Here is a 22,751-nt window from a genome sequence, read left to right on the forward strand (position 1 = left end):
TGGCTCTGTGTCACTAGATAGGATAACTGCATCAAACTAGCACTAGATAGCACATGCACCTGGCTATTGCTGAGCACTGGTCCATGTGCATTTGTTTAATTTTTCTGTATATCCAAAACACATTAAGCAAGTCCTGCAAAAGCAACTGATCAGATAAAAGAGCTGTAACTGTAAACTGTAAAAAGTAAATATAACACTAAACAATAAAAAGCAGACAGTAAAACTAGTACTGATACGTAACGTAAAATGTTCAGTAACACTTTCACTGAGGTAAAGTGTGGAACAAATGTTTGCTCAGAAGGTAACTAAATGGCAGAGAGAACCTTGAGTTTGACTACATATACCAACATACACTCATATTCAGAGAGAACTGATAGTAGAGCTACGGTTTCTCTTCATCAGTGTTTACATGCAATAAAAAAAAGCTGGTCATTGAACCAGGTGTCATTTTATCCTTTAGGCTCTGATTGTTTCTCCCAGTTAAGATGCTTTGGTTACGCTGAACACTGAAGAGGCACGTAACATGATTGTTTAGGTTCATGGAAGTGCATCAGAAGTGCATCCTTATATTGGATTATCTGCAGTGGGTTACTACTGCATGCCATGAGAAGAGGAGACAAAGAAATGTGTCACATTTATGTCTTCCTTATGTCACTTCAGGTTACATAATAAGCCGGTTATTTAATAATTTCAGTTCCTGTAGTGCAGTCACGCAGTAGCACAAATATCTTAGTGGCAGAAATGTTCTGCAGAAGGTAAGCACATTTGTGGCAGGCTCTCAGTTCTACTAATAGCCTTCACAGCTCAACAAAGATGGAAGTGGATTGAATAACAAGTAGCTCAGTCAAGACATCACTGACTTCCTCCTCACCACAGTTACTCAAGTGTCTCGGTGACATCACTCATTGCCTAGAGGCAAAATATTATCCAGCACTCTCAATCAGTTATGTAAGTGCTTCGGCAGTTGTTTGGTCACTTTAATTTCCGTTTCCGGCACTCGCAGTTCTTCAGGTGGAGAGAGAGAGAGAGAAGATGAGTTTTTCAGATGTTGCTACATGAGGATCTAATAAATACATGGGATGCTGTCCACAGAGAGCCAGAAGTGGCTATATTTCCATCTTTTTATTGTTTTATAGTAGTTTTGAAACTAGAGTTTGAAGGTCTTGCATTTATAAGTCTAGTCCCCTGACTTCTTGTTGCAATCTTTTAAATATTATAGGCACTTATTCAAGGTTATAAAATATTTCCAGTTGCCTGGACTCGGTACTGTTAGGTAAACCTTTACAGACACTACTATTTGAAATTCCTAAACTCAGAATGTTCTATTAAGGCTCCTGGCTGTCATAAGATGTACGGTTAAATTGAAATTTATTTCATTTGGCCGTTGCTTTTTCCAAAGCAAACTATAAGTGAGGAAAGTCTAGTCCAAGCAAGAAGCCAGCACTGATGCAGAGCTTTTATCCACTGAACCAAACAAACTGCAAGATAATTGGAGAGAGGATGTTGAAAGCTAATCACAGGTGTTGGATTAAGTGCTAAGTGCTAGTATTTAAGTGTAACAAATTCTTTTCAAATATAATAATAAATAATATAGTTATAAAAATCAAAAACATGATAGTTTGTCTTCACAAAGTAAGAGAACACACTGAGATGAAACCAGACACAAAAAGAACCCATTCCCTTCTGGAGGATAGTGGGGTTATAAATCATGGGTGCTTTTCTGAAGTGTTTATAATGTCAAGTGCTTTATAATCTCATTCATAAAGAGGTTCTTAAAATAAATAATTCTACCCAAAGCGTTGTTTGTAAATTAATATAGTACCTGATCTATTTGTTGTTCACAATGATCTTCTTTATTTGAAGTAGGCATCCTGTTCTATCTCAAAAGCCAGAGGCCGCAAATTTTTATACAAAATTGTATACAAAAAAAAATCCTGACTAATCTGTTTGCCTAAGAGGAATTTATTAAGGCTGGTTGATGATTATCATGGTGATTATTATTATTAACATAACTTTTATACTTCTTTTGGTATGTATTTTTATTTTTCATTCCATGTAAAAAAAAAATATTATGAATGGTTTTGAATGGTGACAGACCAATTATTCTTAATGTTGGTGCTCAAATATACAATATTAGGCCTAGTCCCCTTTTTGCTGCCAAAACAGGCCTGGACTCCACTAGATCCCTGAAGGTGTGCTGTGGTATCTGGCACCAAGATGTTAGCAAGCAGATCTTTTAAGTCCTGTAAGTTGCGAGGTGGGGCCTCCATGGATTGGACTTGTTTGTCCAGCACATCCCACAGACACTCGATTAGATTGAGATCTGGAGAATTTGGAGTCCAAGTCAACAGCTCAAACTGGTTGCTGTGTTCATCAAACCATTCCTGAATTTTTGCTTTGTGGCATGGTGCATTATCCTGCTGAAAGGGGCCACAGCCATCAGGGAATACCATTTCAATGAAAGTGTATACATGGTCTGCAACTAGGTAGGTGGTACGTGTCAAAGTAACATCCACATGGATGGCAGGACCCAAGGATTCCCAGCAGAACATTGCCCAGAGAATGACACTGCCTCCACCGGCTTGCCTTCTTCCCATGGTGCATCCTGGTGCCATCTGTTCCCCAGGTAAGCGACGCACACACACCCGGCCATCCCGTGATGTAGAAGAAAACATGATTCATCACACCTTCTTTTATTGCTCCGTGGTCCAGTTCTGATACTCTTGTGCCCATTGTTGCCGTTTTCGGTTGTGCACAGCAGTCAGCATGGGCACCCTGACTGGTCTGTGGCTATGCAGTTCCATACACAGCAAACTACAATGCACTGTGTATTCTGACACCTTTCTGTCAGAACCAGGATTAACTTCATCTGTTGGATCGGATCACACGGGCCAGCCTTCGCTCCCCACATGCATCAGTGAGCCTTGGCTGCCCATGACCCTGTCACCGGTTCACCACTGTTCCATCCTTGGACCACTTTTGATAGATACTGACCACTGCAGACCGGGAACACCCCACAAGAGCTGCAGTTTTGGAGATGCTCTGATCCACTGGTCTAGCCATCACAATTTGTCCCTTGTCAAACTCCCTCAAATCCTTACACTTGTCCATTTTTGCTGCTTCTAAACACATCAACTTTGAGGACAAAATGTTCACTTGCTGCCTAATATATCCCACCCATTAACGGATACCATGATGAGGAGATCATCAGTGTTACAGTATATATATATACCTTCACAGGTGTCTCAAAACGTTCAGTCTAGTGGTATTGTGAGTTTATATCCAATGTACTGACATACAAAAAAATTCACCTAATGGGGAATAATAACTCAAATTCAAATTGGTACTAAAAGTCCTGCAAAACTTTTCACTGATAAATTCAATGATATATTAATTCTGTTCTTATAAGTTATACACCATTTCTATACATCCCTGTACACACACCTTTAAAATATCCTTTATTACTGCCTTATATACCTTTTTATCAGCCAGTCTGAGGAACAACAGAGAGGGGGCAATAACACAAGATTGCATTTCCTGATGTCTTAAAACATAGACAATATGTGTAACAAAATAAATCAGTGTTTAGTTTAGTGAACACAAACTAACATTTTATACTCATTTTGTATATTGTTTATTTCTCAAAATTAAAATTTTCAACTCATTTATGTAGTTTAAATCAGTGATTTGTGCATTAAACTTACTGTGAATTGGTTGTTAAACTCTGGTATATGAGAGAGATCATTCACTGCAGCAGGAAAGAAAGTATTGGGCACATTTTTTTTCTTTAAGTCGTTAGGGCATCCATGTGTGATTATCCACAGCAGCAGGAGGTCAGTCATTGGCTCAGAGAAACAGGTGGATTAGAGCAGAGTACAGCATCACTGGCACTGGAGTTACATCAAGCAGCAGGAGTGCACATGCAGCTTAAAGAAAGAAAAAATATAAGCCTTGTTAGATAGGCTCTTATCAAAAAGCAGTTTAAAAAGGTGGGATTGCAAGCAGTGGCTTGAGTAGGTCTAGATATTATAGTATAAATAAATGGTGGTAGAAGGTAACACAGGAATGAGTGCACTTTGGGATGTAAACATCACAACCGTTCACTAGAACAAGTTCACAAGAGCTTCCTAAGGGATTTGAACATCCCAGATCTGAACCTAAGTTGTGTGTAACAGAATGATTAAAGAAATATACTTAAATAAGTCCAATTGACTTAGATACTGGTATTGAGTCCTGAACATTAATTAGAAGTCTCTTTCATAATTTCAGGTGTTGCCAGACAAGCACATCAGTCAGTACCGGGGGTGGGGGGAAGGAGGCATCAATTCTTTATAGGTATTAGTAATATTTATCAATGTGGAATTTATTGAGTAGTATGATCAATGTGAAATTTACTGGCAATCGAGGCAGTATGGATAAAATGGGATAAGATGGGATGTGGTCACATTTTCTGGCTCTGGCCATTGCATTCTGGACTAGGTGTTGCTTGTTTAATCAGCCATAGGAACATCCAGACAGCAATTCTTTATAATAGCCCAACCTAGAGGTAAGAAATGAGAGACTGCTGTGCATGCTGGAACTGAAAGGCCATTCAATGTAACTACATAATCAGAAAGCATATTTTTAACTCCCTGTGGCCCTAGTCATGTCAGAAATGAGTAGGAGGAAGGAAGTCCTATTGAGCATCCAGAGGCTTTACACAGTGTTCAACTTTATTAAGCTGGTGTCTGACATCTGGCTTTGCTGAAACATATACATAGATTTGCATTATCAATGTAGCAGTTAAAGTGCTATTAACATTTACAGATCAGTCAAATAAGACCTAAGGCAGGAAAGACCCAGTCCCTTAAATCCAACAAAATAGTGTTGTCTGTCTGAAAGAATATTGAGATCTATGAGATCACAAGCTTAGCTGTGAGTTAGAAGGTAAAGGGATAGCTTTAGGGATTGTGGTAGCTAAGTGGTTAAGGAATTGGGCCACTGCTTTGGAAGGTTTCAAGTTCAAATCCCAGGTCTGCCTTTGAGCAAGCCCCCTACCCATTAGCTGTTTAAAATGAGATAAAAAACATTTTGCTCTGGATAAGATGCTGAAAATGTAAGCTCTGATCAGGTGCCAGTAGCAGGTCATTTAATAATTTAACCAGTGCTGTTTCAATACTTTGATAAGGTCCATATTCTGACTGAAATATTTAATATATATGGTTCATTTTAGGTAGGAACTATAGATGATTAATGGAAGGTTTGATGTGTCATCAAGTGTCTCCTATATCCATACTTTCTATACTTTCTGCAAGCTTCTCAGTGAGTCTAACTTGTTGCACATTGGAGAGGATTGGTGATCTTATAGACAAACCTTAGTGTAAGCTTTGGTATTGTGAGTACATTGCAGATTCATCATCCACTTGCCGAACTGTTAGAGATCTACTGAAGAAGCTTACTGTCTCTCCCTAAGGACCCTATAACTTCCTCTACAGAATCTATAATCCTCTCACCATCACTAGTCCTTTAATCTAATGCATCATCAAAATAGCTGCAAATTTATGCGTGCTGAGTCTGTGCTAAGCATCTTATGAATAGATGCAAGCCAGTGCTCTTTTAAATTACTGTTGGAGCAAGAAAAATGATTACTGACAGAAGAATAGCCTTGCATCTTGAACTCAGCACGCTAAATAAAGTCAAGGTTGGACCATTTATCTGCTCTTCATAGAGAATGTCAGACAAATCTGATGGGAGCCATCTTGTTTTGCTCTCTAAATGTAATGGGTGGCAGAGCAAGTGAACACTGCTTAATAAAATCTATCAGGCCCTCATCGCTGCAACCACCAGATCTTAAACAGTTGAAACTTTTGTTCACGTCAAAAAACACGCACCACCACAAAGCAATTAATACCCTGTCTGAATGTAGTAAATCACTAGGCCTCAGATTATCCTGCCCTGACCTGAAATCTGTGGCTGGTTTTAAGCTGCTTGCATGGTGCCTTGTTAAATGAACTTGTTGAACCGCTCTGAGGTATGTTTTTGGGCAATGACCTGAGTTGGTCCAGTCAAGCAAATTATACCGAGCATAAAATAGTAATCTGAAATGAGCTACACCTTTTAAAGGAAACAAATGATATTAATAGTCACAACAATATCTTTTTGCCTGCATCATGGCCAAAAGAACATTATTGTTTTATAACATGATTGGCCTGCGCCATCTGATTTGGTTTTAAAAAGTTCAAAGGAGGCGAAGAGAAGGTCCACACAAAGGCATGCTGCTTGGGAGAGCAAATTTCTTGGATCCGTACCTTTTGCCACAGTCGGTTAGCGAGTCAAAACAAGACACTTAAGAGAGAAAGAGTGATCAGGTAGCACTGGATGATAGAGACAGCATTGTTCTGGTCCCTAACCCTAATAACTATACTATATTTTTAGTACTAAAATGTGAATTGGGTCCAGACCTCCCAACAAACAAAATCAACCACCAGTGAGAGGTCTGAGCTTAATGTAGACCTCTTAACTTGCTCATAACCTGTCCTGTCTCTTCTCCTTTTGGCCTCCACATTGACAAGCCTGTAGAGGTATGAAAGGAAAACAAATGGAATAAAAAATCCTAAAGGCAGAAAAAGAAGTCATTAAAAATTACTATGCAATCATTTTGTACTATAAAAATATGGTCTGCATTTGTTTTTGATTATTCCCATTAGAAATTATGTGAAGCAAAACACAAAGTATGACTTGTTTTTCACAAATCATATTTTATTTTTGGGAGCCAAGAGCAATTGTGTGTGTACATGTGTGTGTGTGTGTGTGTGTGTGTGTGTGTGTGTGCGTGCTGATGTAAACAGGATGTGCTTGAGTGCCACTTCCTCTTCGTATTCCTGTCACCGCTGTGCCTGGCATGGCAAGTCGTCACGGAACAAAGATGATAGGGTAGTGTTTAGGGTAGGATTACAGTACTCACTGATCAGCAAACAAGTGTAGTGTTGAGAGTGGAGGTCAGGAAGGGATGAATATTTGTCCTGCATTTCTAGCGTGTTCTGTCTGTCTGGCAAAGGAGGAGCTTAGAAAGGTCTCGTGAGTGTCTGGAATAAACAGTCTAGCATGTATAAACTCTGGAGAGGGAAGGCCAAATCCCGATAAAGATCTCATGGATGGAGGTGGACTATATAAAGAATGGCTATTTCTCACATCAGGTCAGCGCATGGGTCATCACAGAGAAATGCAAACAAGTGCTGGCTGTTCAGGCAGCTTCAGAGTGCTGCACAGATGTGAGCCCAGAGCCGGTAGTGTGTCGCATGCAAGGTGACCCAAGCCTGGATGTGCTCGCATTAAAAGCATTTTCCAAGCTTCCAAGCACTCTGATGCCTTAGTTAAAGATAAGATCAGTTGATTATGTCATATTGTCCTGCTTAGCATGCTGCATTACTAGGACAGTCATAACATCATTTCTCAAAGATGAACTGTCCACTGGCAAAAGGCCAGTGCTGCGTGATACCTGCAAAAAATATATTGACATATCCCCAAACCGTTACAAAGACGATGCACGTGATAGCCACACATTTACACAAGAGCAATAGGCACGAAAAGTGCGTAGTGACAACAGAAAGTAAACATGACATAAGTTGCACAGCAACTGATTTATTGAAGCTGGGAAACAGTGTGCCTTTCATTAGTGTGATTGGCTCATCCTGTTTCTTTCCTCTAGTCCGGAGTGTGGATTTAAGGGAGGCTACAATGAGCCTGGAGATCTTGACTCATATCAGCTTTCCTTGGTGATGTTTGAAACCCGATCAAAGGTTTCATGTGAGGTCTGTAGCACAAGGCCACCCTTGCTTTTTGAGTTGTTGTTGTGAAGGATGGAGAGTTATTCTGAGTGTTCCATTCACTGTTTTTTTTTTCTTTCTTCGTCAAACGAAAATTAAAAATAAAGCTGACCTGTGATGAGTGCAATCTGTAATCCTTATATTTCAGGGTATAGTCAGTGACAAATTCTATTAATATTGCAACTATTCCACCATGGAAGCTGTTTGGAAACTATTAAACATCAGAAATCCAGAAGAAACACAGTGCAAATATGTATTTAATAATGAATCATCACTGTTGCAGGGTCATTTTTTCCATCCTCATTTCCATCGCCATTGACTAAACTGTATCATCAATAAGGAGCATCCCTAAAGATTTATTATAGACTATGGATATATTTACTCTTACTGTATTGTTGTTGTTTTTTTACTCTTTAAACACCTTCTCTGGTTGGTTGGCTGGAAAAGCAGTGACCACTAAGATCACACGCATGTCCTGAGAAGGAAAACCCAGATGTCTTCCAGCCTGCAAAGTGATGGGAATGGAAACAGTACGCTGTGTTTTACTCACTAGTGAATCTCGCACTTCTTGGGGGCCATTGTTGAAAAGTGGCGTAATGGTGAACAGACGAGCAATAGACTAAGCACAATTAGGGGCACATTCCAGCTGTTTCTATAAATACTCACCGCGTTTCCTCCCCCGTCTGTCATTCTCGTTAAAACAGTGGAAAATCGGCCTGCTGTCAAGACTCAGAGCCCCGTTGCCCCTGAGGCAACTTTAACGGTGGAGTTTCAAATGCTATAGTACATAGTGTGCAAAGGGCCTGAAATTCAGCTTACTCATGACAATCCTTCTGTATTCTCTGTTTGTAATCGTTCTGCTATGATGATGCACATTAACTGTATTATTTATGCAGCATGTCTCATTAGAAGAAACAAGGTGTGACAGTTCATTTCATTTCACTTTGACTTTAGACAGCCTGTCTTAACAAATTCCTCCCTGAGGGCGTAACACGCTTTTGTCATAGTGCACACAGTACTATTTATTTACACTGTTATGGTGGTAATAAAAACCTAGCACTGATGGAAACTTTTCATCTAGCATGTCCCGGATTGTTTAGTGAAGGATGTGGAGCTATTAGTAAGGTGCTGCAGCAGCTGCTGTGTTTTCTTTCACACGCGTGCTGGTGCACACGCTCACACGTGAGTGAAGAGACTTCCAGGAAAATGTGGAAAATATGCCCTACTACTACTATGCCTACTACTGAGTGACTTACAGCACTGCTGAAACACCATCTGTTTTAACAAGTTTGATTACAAATATGGTAACATGTATTTCAGATGCTGATTTCAAATAAACGTTAAAGTATTTTAAGCCCTTTGACTGGACTTATATTCCTCACTCTCATACCCTTTCTATTAGAGTTGCAGTTAACTGCAAGGAAAGTAGTGTATGTGTAAAGAAGTTACTAGGTGATGTCACAAAGATTTTTGTAAAGGTACAAATAATAGAATTGAATACAATAGAGTTGTGTCAAAAGTGGAAATAATAAATCACAACTTATTTCTTACAGTAAGAAATTGTCTTTTGGTCATCACAAACAAACAAAAACAAAAAAAGGAAGTAGTTGGAAAATAAAAAAGAATGAAATAATTTACTTTTATTGTTTGTGTAAACAATGGTGATCAGGGATTGGTCACTGGGAACAATGGTGATCAGGGATTGGTCACTGGGAACAATGGTGATCAGGGATTGGTCACTGGGAACAATGGTGATCAGGGATTGGTCACTGGGAACAATGGTGTTCAGGGATTGGTCACTGGGAACAATGGTGATCAGGGATTGGTCACTGGAAACAATGGTGATCAGGGATTGGTCAATGGGAACAATGGTGATCAAGGATTGGTCACTGGGAACAATGGTGTTCAGGGATTGGTCACTGGGAACAATGGTGATCAGGGATTGGTCACTGGGAACAATGGTGTTCAGGGATTGGTCACTGGGAACAATGGTGATCAGGGATTGGTCAATGGGAACAATGGTGATCAAGGATTGGTCACTGGGAACAATGGTGATCAGGGATTGGTCACTGGAAACAATGGTGATCAAGGATTAGTTTTGGGATACACTAGTGATTAGCATTTGGTCATTGGGAAACATTGTGATCAATAATTTTCAGAAACATTGGCTCATTCAATGACAACTCGGTCAGGCTTTACACAGTGGTAGTGAGTTGAGTGAAACTGCTCTTTTCATCAACCAGCAGCTGGAGAGCTGTATCGAGTCCAGGACAGTTGTTATCATCTGCTCAAAAAGAATTGAAAGATTATACATTCATGAGTAGAGTTTAAAAAGGCACCTAATCTAGGGACAAACTCAATAATTTAGCAACAATGACTATTTGCCTTAAAGTAGTTACTATATAATTCATTGTATTTACTAAACAAGTAAAGGCTATTTGAAGAGATACAGAATTTGTCAGACATTATTCAGTGGAAGTCTCTGTAGGACATTAAAAGGTTAAATGTGGAGACCAGTCATTTTTTCTTCATGACTGTTTCTTCGTGTCACTGGTGCCAAGAAGAATCCGTTGTACAAACTATTTCCAAATTTGTTAGCACTGTTGAAGTTGTGAGAGTGACCCAGGATGATATTAAACGATTACTTTGTCAAAGCCACTGGAACCTCCAAAACACCTCATTCGACCTCCAATATGAAAGTAAACAAGATGCTGAATTGAGCACAAGAAAGTCCAATAGATTTTTGCCCAAATCTCCATCAGCAGTCACCAACCATGGTCCACAGATCTACGTTCCTGTAGAATTCAGCTCCAGCACAAAATGGTCATTGTCATGGTAGAATAATAATGCATTGGTCTCTTCTCCTGGAGGCCTTTTGAAGGAATCATGAAACTATAGGTATAAAGAATTATTTTATGAGTGTAACCAGCAAGATTGCATCTCTCCTTGATAGAATTTTACAAAAATGAAAAAATAAAAATGGGATCTAACAGGTTAGCATGAGAGTGTTAGTAATTCAGGAAGAGAGAGAGAGTCTGTGTGTGAATACCCCTGAGTCATCACATTTCAGAGGAAGAAGCAACAATGTCGGTCCATTTACAAGGACCAACATGGACTGGTGCATGCTTTGGCTGTTTCTGACAAGCCAGAGGTGATGACAGAACTTTGCCAAGTTGTGACGGCATCTTTGCAGGTGTGCATGTAGAGATAAGATGCAGTCTAGATCTTGAAAGCCCAGCAAATTGGCATCATCCCCTAGGCAAAGGAATTAAAGGGTTCAAAAGGGTCATCGTCTGGAAATAGAACTTCAATCACCTTGATTATGTAGAAAATGGGCTCTTTTCTGAGGCGACTGCAGCTGTGCAGACAGGAAAGGTTGTCATCTCCAAGCACAGTCAACCTTCCTATGTGACTGTAAAGCTAATCCATACACTGGGTCAGACAGCTTTCATGCCCTTAGTTTTGCAGAATTTGAAAACATTAGATCCCTTTGCAGCTTTTAAATATCTAAAGCAGGAGTACGAAACATATGGCTGATGGGCCCCTTACCTCTAATGAATTTGAGAACCCTGATCTAAAGGAAGGCCTGTTTAATGCTTTAAAATTCCTGGACCGTAGTTTCCGAATAATACTCTGGAAGTTAAAGGTTAATGTGCTCTCCTTCAGTTTGTGTTGTGGAGCGTCAGTGAGTGAAATACCAGAGCTAATTGAAAACATAGACACATTTTTAGGTACAAATTTACAAAAACATATTCTGGACTTTAGCTTTTCCCCAGTGTTCAGATAGTGTTAGACAGATCTGCGCACTTCGGCAAGCCAAGTTAATGAGAAAGGAAAATATTACGTTACGCGTTGTGATTCGTGAGGCAGGACAGAGCACTTGTGGTCAGACGTGTTTTCCTGTAGTTACAGAAGCTCGAGTAGCGTGTGCCTCATTGATGATTCATGTTTTCACTGTTTTAGATTTGATTTCACTGTTTTGTTTGGATGTTTTGTTGACGCTGCTATTGCCTCTTTTTTTTTTTTTTTTTTTTTAATATTTTCTTTCATTCTTTTTGAGTCCACCAGAAACTGTGGTTCGCAAATGACGAAACTCTGCAGTAGGTTCTTTCCGGAACAGGGTTAAAAGACTCGGCCAATAGGTCCTTGAGTTTCCACCGCATAACAACAATGTTTGAATTCGTCTAATCGGGGGTATTTAGGCTAAGTAAACTATTGCTCTTTGGGATTTCATCTGAAGCCATGGCCCAGTCATGCCGGCCTCTTATTCAAACCATTTGTGTGCGGTCGGGAGTCGGGGGCGGGCGGCTGGAAGAGGAATGGAGAGATGAAGGGGGGATCAGATAACCCTTGGAGAAAAGTCTGAGATGCACACAGAGTGAGAGCTCTTGGCAGCCAGCGACAAACCACACGCAGCTTGCGTGATTGTGGCTCCTTTCAGGACATGTGTTCCCCTCTTGCTTACCCCCAGACCCCCAGAAGCACCTGCACGCACTGCCACCTGACCTTGGTGACCTTTGCACTCTGAAGGGAGAGAGACAATGATTACAAACGACAATAGAAAATAGATCTACATTTGTCCGGGTTTTGTATTTAATTTAATTTAATTTTGTTTGCTAGCTCAAACTATTACTGTTAACTAGATGAACAACAACATAAATGCATCAACAAGAGGTCCTTCATTAAGGATGCTTTCTAATTAACATTACCCTCCAATTAAGATGGAATGGGGAATGTTACGTATTATGAATTGCATCCTTTTGACTGCCATTTTTGCTCCAGTTTTCCTTCACTAAAGCCAGAAAAAAAGATCAGAATGTGAGCACGCAGGAGCCAAAATCCAGATCATGCCAACAGGTTTTTAATGGCACAGGTTTATAATGAAACACTCCTGTAGCCCTTCTTCCAGAGCAATGACGTTATTCACTGGACACATGCACGTATTAAAAACACACGCTATTCATAACAACGATGGCGAGAGAGGCCTTTCAAAAGCTGAAGAAAGCATTATGCAACATGCTAGTGCTCTGCGGAGATTAGCTTTGTAGCTCGGTGCATGCCTGTATATAAAGGACTAAAGCGGATGCATTGAGGTCACTGAATTTGGTCAGGCTCTCTGCATGTGCTGACACTTGTGGACTGGAGGCGGGCTTAATGAAGCGCCCATGATTTGTGGGTTGTGGCCATTGGAGCTTCATTGCCACTCGAACTCTGGCTGTCAGCCATGTGAAACCCGGAGATGAAATACAGCTTCCTGCTCTGCACTCAAAAAGCCGGCACAGGCCATTACTTATGGGTTCTAAGCGAACGCCGAGCAGCTCGCCGGGACTGAGAGATGACGGCTGTTGAACTTCATGACTTTATATGGTGAACAGCTCTGGGAATAGCTAACACTGTACCTTTCTGTGGTTTTCTGTGGTCATATTTATAGATGAAACTGGGTGTGATGGAGAATTGAAACAATAATAGACAATCTCACACACTTCCCATGTGATTTTTTTCTCCTTCTAAGTTTTACAACCTACCCCAAACCATAGCTTCGGTCATTCTTCCAAAACTGCATTATATTTACAAAGCCTGGTGCAAGAGGTTGTATTCCCTCACTTTGCCACCATTAAACCAACGGAATACAGTATCTAACTAACAAAATGCTCCAGAAGTGTGCTATGTTTTGTGAATGTAATGTTCTATGCTACTCGCCACTGAGGAATGTTTCAGGTCCTTTGCTTGTTATTTTTAAATTATTATATTTATATCATTTCTCTGGCAGTTTTATTCAGTTATTATTCTTCATTCTTTGGTTGTGTCTTTGTGTCTGTGTTTCTTCCATTTCTGAATGATAGTTTTTACTGTTGGTGACAGTCTCCCTAAACACTTTAATATCTTTTTATCTCTCCCACTAGATCCGTGGCCAATATTTTCTGTTTTTGACCTTTCGATGGCTGTTTTTCCTGTTCCTCTGAATCCTCACTCCATTCCTCACAGCAAACTGCTTAGGAGTTTAAGCTATAGGATAAAGTTGTTTCCTAATATAAGTTTGTTTCCTAGATAACACCATTGTTGTCAACTAGATGAACAGCAACATAAATGCATCAAGAAGAGATCCTTCATTAAAGATGCTATCTAATTAGCATTACCTTCCAATTAAGATGCAATGAGGAATGCTGTGTATTATGAATTGCATCCTTTTGACTGCCGAACTGCCGTTTTTGCTCCAGTTTTCTTTCACTAAAGAACAAAAGATCAGAAAGTTCCTCTGCTGAATAACACTTATTTGTCACTTGTGTGTGTGTGTGTATTATATGCATTGTTGTGTCCTCTTTGTGCTTCCTGAAAGCACCTTTTAATAAAAAACAATTATCATTAGAATTACAGTAGTTGTAGGCTAATACACTCAAAACCTCCAAGCGTGTCTCCCTATCCTCTCCACTTCCATCACTGAGCCCGTTCATCGGGCTTTAAACTCATCAGGGTTTAAAATGTTCCCATGTGAGAGCAGTGTGAGGCTGTCAGCTTTAGTTAATCTATTCTCAGCCAACATCTTTGAACTGACCCAGCAGCTCACTTGCAGACTATTTGATCATTTCCTTCCTTTTGCGTGTGTGTGTGTGTCTGTGTGTGTACATGTCTGTGTGTATGTAGCATGTGCAGGGGTACATACAGATGTCCTTCTGTTTTGGAGCTTTGGAGACTGCATACAGACGTACAGTGGACAGACAGATTTAAGACGCTAAGTAAACTTCATTTCAAGTTCTTCATCAAGTCTTTAAGGCTACTTTAGAAAAACACTTGCAATGAACATTTCTGTCCAAGATTTAGTGTGTTGTACAATCTGAGATGCTTTTCTGCCCATCATGGCTGAGTATCCATAGCCTTTATTTGAGCTTGCAGCAGTTTGGGCATTCTCTTGTGCTCTCACTCATGAGCAAGATGTTAAACAAGATGTCTGTCTACAGATTTCCCAGAAGATCAACAGATTTTTGAAATAATTGAATCAGCCCATTCTAACGCCGGCGACCATGCCATGATCATCACACATTTCCCCATTCTCATCTGAACATTTAACTACTTCTTGACCTGTGTCTGCATGATTATATGCATCGCACTGATACCACTGCATGGGCTGATTGGATAATTGAAAGAATTAGCGGCTCTAGTGGGTGTTCCTACTGAATTCCATTTTCTAGATTAATCTATAGACGTTCAATGTTCCTTTGTGAGATGGATATATATATATTGCACATATAGATTATGGGGGAGGTTTTTAATGATATGGTTGCAAGTGTATGACTTAAGCGTTTCACATAATAATAATAATAATAATAATAATAATAATAATAATAATAATAATAATAATAATAGGCCCTCATTTTGATCCTGTCCTATTTCCTATTTGTGCTGAGTGTCACATTGTCTGTATGCACTTACTGTGGGGTCTCTGGTGTCCTCTCACATTCCAAACACATGAAGGTAGATTGATTGACATGGTAAATTACCCCTAGTTGTGAGTGTTGCATTCTCAGTGGCCTGTGATATGGAACTGATATCCCACTTTACACCATGGGTGAACTTCCTCTTTACACCGTTTCCAGGATAGGCTGTGGATCCACCGTGACCCTGCTCAGGATAAATTGCTTATTGAAAATGAACAAACAAATAAAATATAAATGCATCTGTTTTTGAGGCACTGAGTAGGGAAGCTTGTTGACCAATCAAGCTCATGCTGACATGATATCCATATCCTGCCACAATATCTGAACTGAAATTTTTGTTGCACAGAATAGAAAATCAGAAGGAAATTGGCGGTCCGAGTTCAGATGTTACCGCAGTTTTTTTGTCAGTGAGCCTACTGGAAAGCAGCAACATCTCAGCTCAGTTCAGAAAAAGGGCTGAGTGATACGAGATGCTAAGAAAACCGATGGAATCGTTTTCCTTTGCTTCTTCATTTCTCCCTCTGTGAATGATGTGTCCTTTGTTTGACTCCAGAGGCCATATCACGCACAGCTCTCAGCGAGCCACCAGCAGTCTGGGAAATCATTACGGATAGAGACGTCTTTGGCCTCTCTCCCTCTCTCTCTCACACTAAGATATTTCAACTTTTAACCAAAAAACAGCTCCCGTAAGTAATCTTTCCCACGCTATGATTGTAATTCCATTCTGCTCACTGCTGCACATTACAGTTTAATACACCTGGTTTGGTCTTTAGAGTTACATCATACCACCCAGTGAGGAGCAGGACACAAACCCAGTATTTACCCAGAATTATGAATTATTCAGGATGTTTATGTCATCAGTGGGGCTAACTTCGGCCGGCTAGTACCCTTTGATCGTACGTGCTATAAGCATCAGTGCACTGATTGACCTCAGAGACGTGTTTGTCAGGTCAGTGCTGCCTTCTGCTGGTGAAGTGAGAAACCTGCAGGGTCAAAAGGTTCAGACAGAAAACTTAACTAGAACTGTTAACTAATCCTGTGACATTTTTACTTATCACCTGTCTATTATGTTGTCATCGATGAATTCATTGTTAGTGAATTTAAAAATTTGGTGGAAGATGGAAAAGAGCAGCTTTTTTGAAATGTAATTCAAGAATTATGGCTCTTTTTAGTTTACATTTTACTTTCTATCAATGTAAATTCACTGCTTCCTATTTTTAACCAATTGTGAAAGGTTGCATACCATTAGGATAAAACATTACTGCACACTTGCACTTATTATTCTAATATTGCAGCATCATTTCATAGACAGTACTGTAGTGCTGTTTCAAGGTAATGTTGACGCTGCAGTTTTGTTCTTTTTTTTTTTGACAAAGATTGCATAGTTATAATAATTATAATAATGTTCTGCTGTCCTGTGATTTTATTGTCTTGTTTATTATTGTACTATATTTGTACTATATTGCACTTTGTTTATTCCTTGTTATCGTATGAGAATAAAATCACTTCACTTGTCTGACACTCTGAATTGAATACTTGTTTCACGACGCACACAAACACTCACACCTTTTATTTTTAACACCTTTATTTTCCATGCAGAAATGAATCATTTGTGAATTTCCTGTACAGTATCTATTTAAGTACTTCCCATCACACTGCCCAGATCCTGTCTATATTATACTACAGAATTTACACAGAGACTAATACGCAAATAGACTCAGCTGCTCCATCTTTCCGGATAGCCCGAGATATAAAAAGAATCCTTTAAATGTTGTGTGTGTGTGTGTGTGTATGTGTGTGTGTCCTTGGCTGTGTAAATATAGTGGTGGAAATCTGTTACTCATCCAATAGGACTGGGAAAAGGAGTTACACAAGGTCAAAGGTTAAGACCACAGAAGTCAAAACCTAGCAGTCAAACCAAAACATGACTGAAAATATGGACACACAAACTCAAAAACAATAAAAATAAAATAAAAGCATATCTTTTTAATTGTTTCAATCAGATCTATACTGTAATTTAAAACATTTTATGAAGGAACGTAGCATCATTTACTGGAAATGCTTGTTATTGACCATTTAATTTTTTCATTATCAGAAAGAAATATTCTGATGCAACACAACGAAATGATGAAATGATGAAATCCTGTGGCAGAGTGGAAATAACAATGGTAACTTATTTATTTATTTATTTGTTTTTGCATATCATGTTCTACATATTACATTCTCCAACGTCCAATCCCCAAGCCCGGATAAAATGGGATGGCGTCAGGAAGGGCATCTGGCATAAAACCTCTGCCAAAATCAGAAAATATGTGGACCAGATGATCCACTGTGGTGACCCTGAACAGGGAGCCGTCGAAAGAACAACAACAACAACAACAACATTTAATGTCCCATGCTATTTCTTCTTCACTGCTTTGTGTCAAAAGGTTTAATTTAGAACCTTTAAAATTTCTTCCATTTTTCCATTTTAAAGGTTCTGTGTATAACCCAAAACCATATTTTTCACTATAATTTTTTTCATGTAACTTTAAATATCACTTCGGTAGATACATATTATCTATATTGTAGTAGTGAGTTTATATATTTATTTTTTTAAAACCTGTCCAATTTCTAATATGAACTGTCTTCAAAAATTCTAGAACCGCTGTTTCTTTATTATTTGTCTTGGAAGGTAAATAAACAACAGAGTATTTATTTAACACACAGGCTTCCAAGTCGAAGCCTTAATAAAAATGAATGATGTCTGACTACCGAAAGAACCTGATGGTTTTTTGATTAAGACTGCTCTAAATACAAATCAAATGGTTGAGAGCCACTGCTAGTCCCTTGACTTAGTCCCTTGACCTGTGGGCTGTGGGGGTCAAACTGACCGTTAATCACATCCCTGACAATACATAAAAAAATGACTGCGATGACTTTCTATATAGCTATGTGTACTCATGATATAATACATGTATTGCTAATAATAGAGTTCTCCTACACTGCACAATATATTGATTTGAATCAGAATCAGTGTCCATCATTCACTAGATTCACCTTCTGGTGTCCACTAGAGGGCAGCATCAAATTTGAGGATATTTAGGAGAAAATGAAAAGACTCAGTCATGAGCAATAACATTTTTTTCAGTTTCAGCACATCTTCAATGTGCTTTATTCCTCCTACATGACGCTAATTTTCCAAAGCTATACTGTATTTGTTTATCCACAAAACAAGTTAGTTTCTGCTATCACTTCTGTTATAGCAGCTGTAAAGAGATGTTTCCTAACCTGCCTCTCTTTAATTCTGCCTTGAACTTAATAACAAAACCAAAAAAATATGCAGTTTGTCACATTGCTGAGAAAATACTCTGTATAGCTCATGCAGGATAACTATTTCACATTTGCTAAATAGAGGTCAGCTCACAGACAATCTCACCACATCAACAGTTATGTACATGTTTACATGAAGCGTCCACCACACTGCCAATTAGCTGTTGCTGTATTAGTGAATTCATATAAATTTGTATTGTAGCCAAAACTACTGTCAGATTTGCTGTAAATAAATCAACATCTTCTGACCAATCAGATTTAATAGCCACTTAAAGTCATGTTTAGTTCAGCTTTGTACTAGGGTCTTCATCAGTGAACTTTTGAAGACTTTGGCAGGAATTAAGTAGTGTTAAGTCTATAATAATCTCAGACATTATTCTGATCTATTAGTTCTTCAGGAGATCTTGGTTGCACAATTACACTTGACTATAAACCGTTGAAGTAAGGACATTATCAACAGTTACATTATGTACTGTCCAGTGTCACCCAAATGAGGATGAGGTTCCCTTCTGAGCCTGGTTCCTCTCATTTTTCTTGCCACTATTGCCTCAGGCTTCTCATTAGGCATAAATGTTAGAGATAAATACCAACTTGATTTTAAACTTTATCATTTTTTATTTTTATTTTATTTTTTATTAAGTTTCTATACTTCTGTAAAGCTGCTTTGAGACCATGTCCATTGTTAAAAGCTCTATGCAAATGAATTGAATTGAAATTCAACCGGAAAAAGGTGGCTTTTCCCCTCCAGGTTGGAGGGGTGTTCCTCCCTCAAGTGGAGGAGTTTAAGTATCTCAGGGTCTTGTTTACGAGTGAGGGAAGGATGGAGTGTGAGATTGACAGACGCACAGATCGGTGCAGCGGCAGCAGTAATGCGTTCTATGTACCGGTCTGTTGTGTTGGAGGAGCTGAGCCGAAAGGCAAAGCTCTCGATTTACCAGTCAATCTACGTTCCTACTTTCACCTATGGTCATGAGCTTTGGGTCATGACTGAAAGGACAAGATCCCGGATACAAGCGGCTGAAATGAGTTTCCTTCATAGGGCGGTGGGGCGCTTACTTAGAGATAGGGTAAGGAGCTCTATCACCCCGGGAGGAGCTTGGAGTAGAGCCGCTGCTCCTCCACATTGTAAGGGGCCAGTTGAGGTGGCTCGGGCACCTGTTTCGGATGCCTCCTGGACATCTCCCAGGGGAGGTGTTCCGGGCATGCCCCACCCGGAAGAGACCACGGGGAAGACCCGGACCCCTGGGACTATGTCTCTCGGCTGACCTGGGAAAGCCTTGGAATTCCCCTGGAAGTGTTGGAGGAAATGTCTAGGGAGAGGGAAGTCTGGACATCCCTGCTTAAACTGCTGCCCCCGCGACCCGGCTCCGGATAAGCGGGAGACAATGAATGAATGAATTTAGTCTCTGCATTTTTAAATCCTAATAATGTCACAGCCATCCCTAACCAGGAGCCAAGGGAACAAATTTCGCCATGTTCTCCAGGAGGAAGAGGCATACTCTCTCTCCTGGCAGTCACAGCAGCGGTTATGTATGTGAGCTCATGTATGTAGAAAAGGGCAGTTAACAGTTTCCTTATGAATGTATTATGCTGCTCTGCAATGCAACAGAGGCAAATGTGTTAGCCTTCCCCTTCCTGGATGGTAGGTGTCTGGGGAGAGCTTGGCAGAAGACTAAATTGGGGGGGGAATGAAAAAAAAAAAAAAATTACAGAAAAAAACAGTTCTAATGCTCTTCTTGTACATGAAATATATATTTTTCATATATGTCAGGCCACGTATATATATTTCCACGTGCGTAAAGCTGCAGGATGATCATGAATGGGAGGAGACTTTTACAGCTGATGGTGAGTGTGTGAGTGATTGCAGTTTAGCTTCATTTCATGGATGCTTTGGCACACAGAAAGGACAGTGCCATACTCCAGATGTGTGTGATGTGAACTGCTGTGACACCTACAGGGTTTCGCACAAATAATGAACACCTCAGAGCAGATTCATGTCTCCTCAAATAGGAGAGTTGAGTCAGCGATCATCGCTTCTGTATTTGCTCTTATCTTTGTGCTCGGCACGGTGGGTAATTGCCTGGTCCTCGCTGTCCTGCTTCGCAATGGCCAGATGAACTCCAAGACGACCAACATGTTCATCCTGAACCTGGGTCTTGCTGATCTGTGCTTCATCCTGTTTTGCGTTCCACTCCAGGCCACCATCTATGCCATGGACGAGTGGGTGTTTGGAGCGCTGCTGTGTAAAGTGGTGCACTTTATTATCTTTCTGACCATGTATGCCAGCATCTTCACACTTACTGCTGTCTCTCTGGACAGGTATGTCCTCAACTCTTTATATACATTAAACATATGGTGTAAAATTAAATTATTACTTTTGAGAGCTATTATCAGTTTTTAAAAAATGCTGCAGTTAAGATTCTATTATCTAATATAAATCAGAAGATGTAATAACTGCAAAGTCAATAGTAAGCAGACGCTTAAAATGCATTGACAGAACAGAAACAACTGAGAAACATAGCACAATAAGTGTCTTGTTGGTATAAATTTAATTTTCACTTTTTTTGGTTATACACGCCATTGCATGCTGCTGTTAATTTATTAAATAATGTGTTAAATAATATGTAAAATATCAACAGTAAAATATCTTTGATGAACAACAGTAAAATGGCTTTTGATAAATCAGGCAATAAAAATAGCTGTGATAGTTTTGTTTCAGGAGCAAACCTTTAGATCTTATTTAAAACAAAGTAGGCTGCAGTAATATGTATTATGTACTAATTATTTTATTAATAATTATAATCAGTTTTGGTTTGTGTATGTATATACAGTATACAGTGAATTCTTATCTGTGTAAAATGTAAAATGGCATTTTCTTTTAGTCCAAGTTTGTCCATTGATTTAGGGCTTATAATTTTTAGTTTAAAATGTTTTAAATGTATAAAAATGTTTATGAATAATATACAAAACTACTCTTTTGAACGATCCACAGAAAGCATCAACATAATGAAATAATCAAATATTAAAAATTAAAAGTTACAAAAAAAAATCTTCACATTTTAATTATGAAAACAAAAATGAGTTATCTGAGTGCCACGAGTGACTGCTATTTATTTACAGTGTAATTGACGTGAAACAGTTCAAATGGTTACCAGGCTGCTAGTGTGAAAAATCATTTCACTCTGCTGTCTGAATGAAAATGATATTTCAATCTTTTCCTTCCAGATATTTAGCCATTTGCTACCCACTTCATGCCAGAGAACTTCGAACACCACATAACACTCTGGCCTCCATCGGAGTGGTGTGGACCCTCTCGCTGGTGTTCTCCAGTCCCTACTTTAGCTACTACCAGCAGATGGATCTAAATGGCACTACTGTGTGCGTCCCTGCCTGGGACATTCAGAACCGCAGAGCTATGGACATTTGTACTTTCGTATTTGGCTATCTAATTCCCGTCTTGGTCCTTTGTCTCACATATGCCAGGACCATCCGCTACTTGTGGACCAGCGTAGACCCCATGCAGGAAGCATGCGAGAGTCGCCTCGCCAAACGCAGGGTGACCAAGATGATTGTGATTGTGGCAGTTCTGTTTTGCCTCTGCTGGCTGCCACACCACCTCATCATCATGTGCATGTGGTTTGGCCATTTTCCTCTCAACCACACCACCTATGTGCTACGCATTCTTTCACATCTAGTGGCTTACACCAACTCCTGTCTCAACCCCATCGTGTACGCTCTGGTGTCCAAGCACTTCCGCAAAGGTTTCCGAAAGGTGTTTGGGTGTGCGGCACAGAAACGGTTGGCCAATCAGGTCAACAATGCTCCACAGGCACAGACGTTGAGTCTGGTTGAAGTCGGATCGAGCGATGGGTCCAACCACAGTGACGGATCAGCTAGGGTTCGATTCTTGAGCAAGAGTGATAAGAAGACAACGATGAGTGCATTCATGACTTTCAATGTTACTTAATCTTAACTTTTGTAGCCAAAATTCATTTACATGGCACAGATTCTCATGTTTTAGTTATGCTTTCTGTGAAATATTGCCTCACACGTGTTCAATCCTCTGTGATTTCCCTGGATATGTGCATTTACAAGACAAACACAAGGAGTGGTAGCTTAATGGTCAAGGTGTTGGAACCCTGCTCGAGAGGTTTTGAGTCCACCAAGCTGCCACTGCTGGACTCCTTAGCAAAGCCCTTCT

The 22,751-nt window shown here is 39.7% G+C and overlaps 1 protein-coding gene across 1 annotated transcript; it reads left to right on the forward strand.

The window, feature by feature from the left end:
* Nucleotides 1-20,522: 20,522 nt before the first annotated feature.
* LOC131364054 (galanin receptor 2a) lies at nt 20,523-22,517 on the forward strand. The gene is made up of 2 exons (XM_058407118.1): nt 20,523-20,869; nt 21,776-22,517. Exons 1-2 carry the CDS (start codon nt 20,523-20,525, stop codon nt 22,515-22,517), a joined length of 1,089 nt encoding a protein of 362 aa, XP_058263101.1.
* The last annotated feature ends 234 nt before the right edge of the window (nt 22,518-22,751 follow it).

Source organism: Hemibagrus wyckioides, linkage group LG13, assembly GCF_019097595.1.
Source record: "Hemibagrus wyckioides isolate EC202008001 linkage group LG13, SWU_Hwy_1.0, whole genome shotgun sequence".
Classification (NCBI taxonomy): Eukaryota; Metazoa; Chordata; class Actinopteri; order Siluriformes; family Bagridae; genus Hemibagrus; species Hemibagrus wyckioides.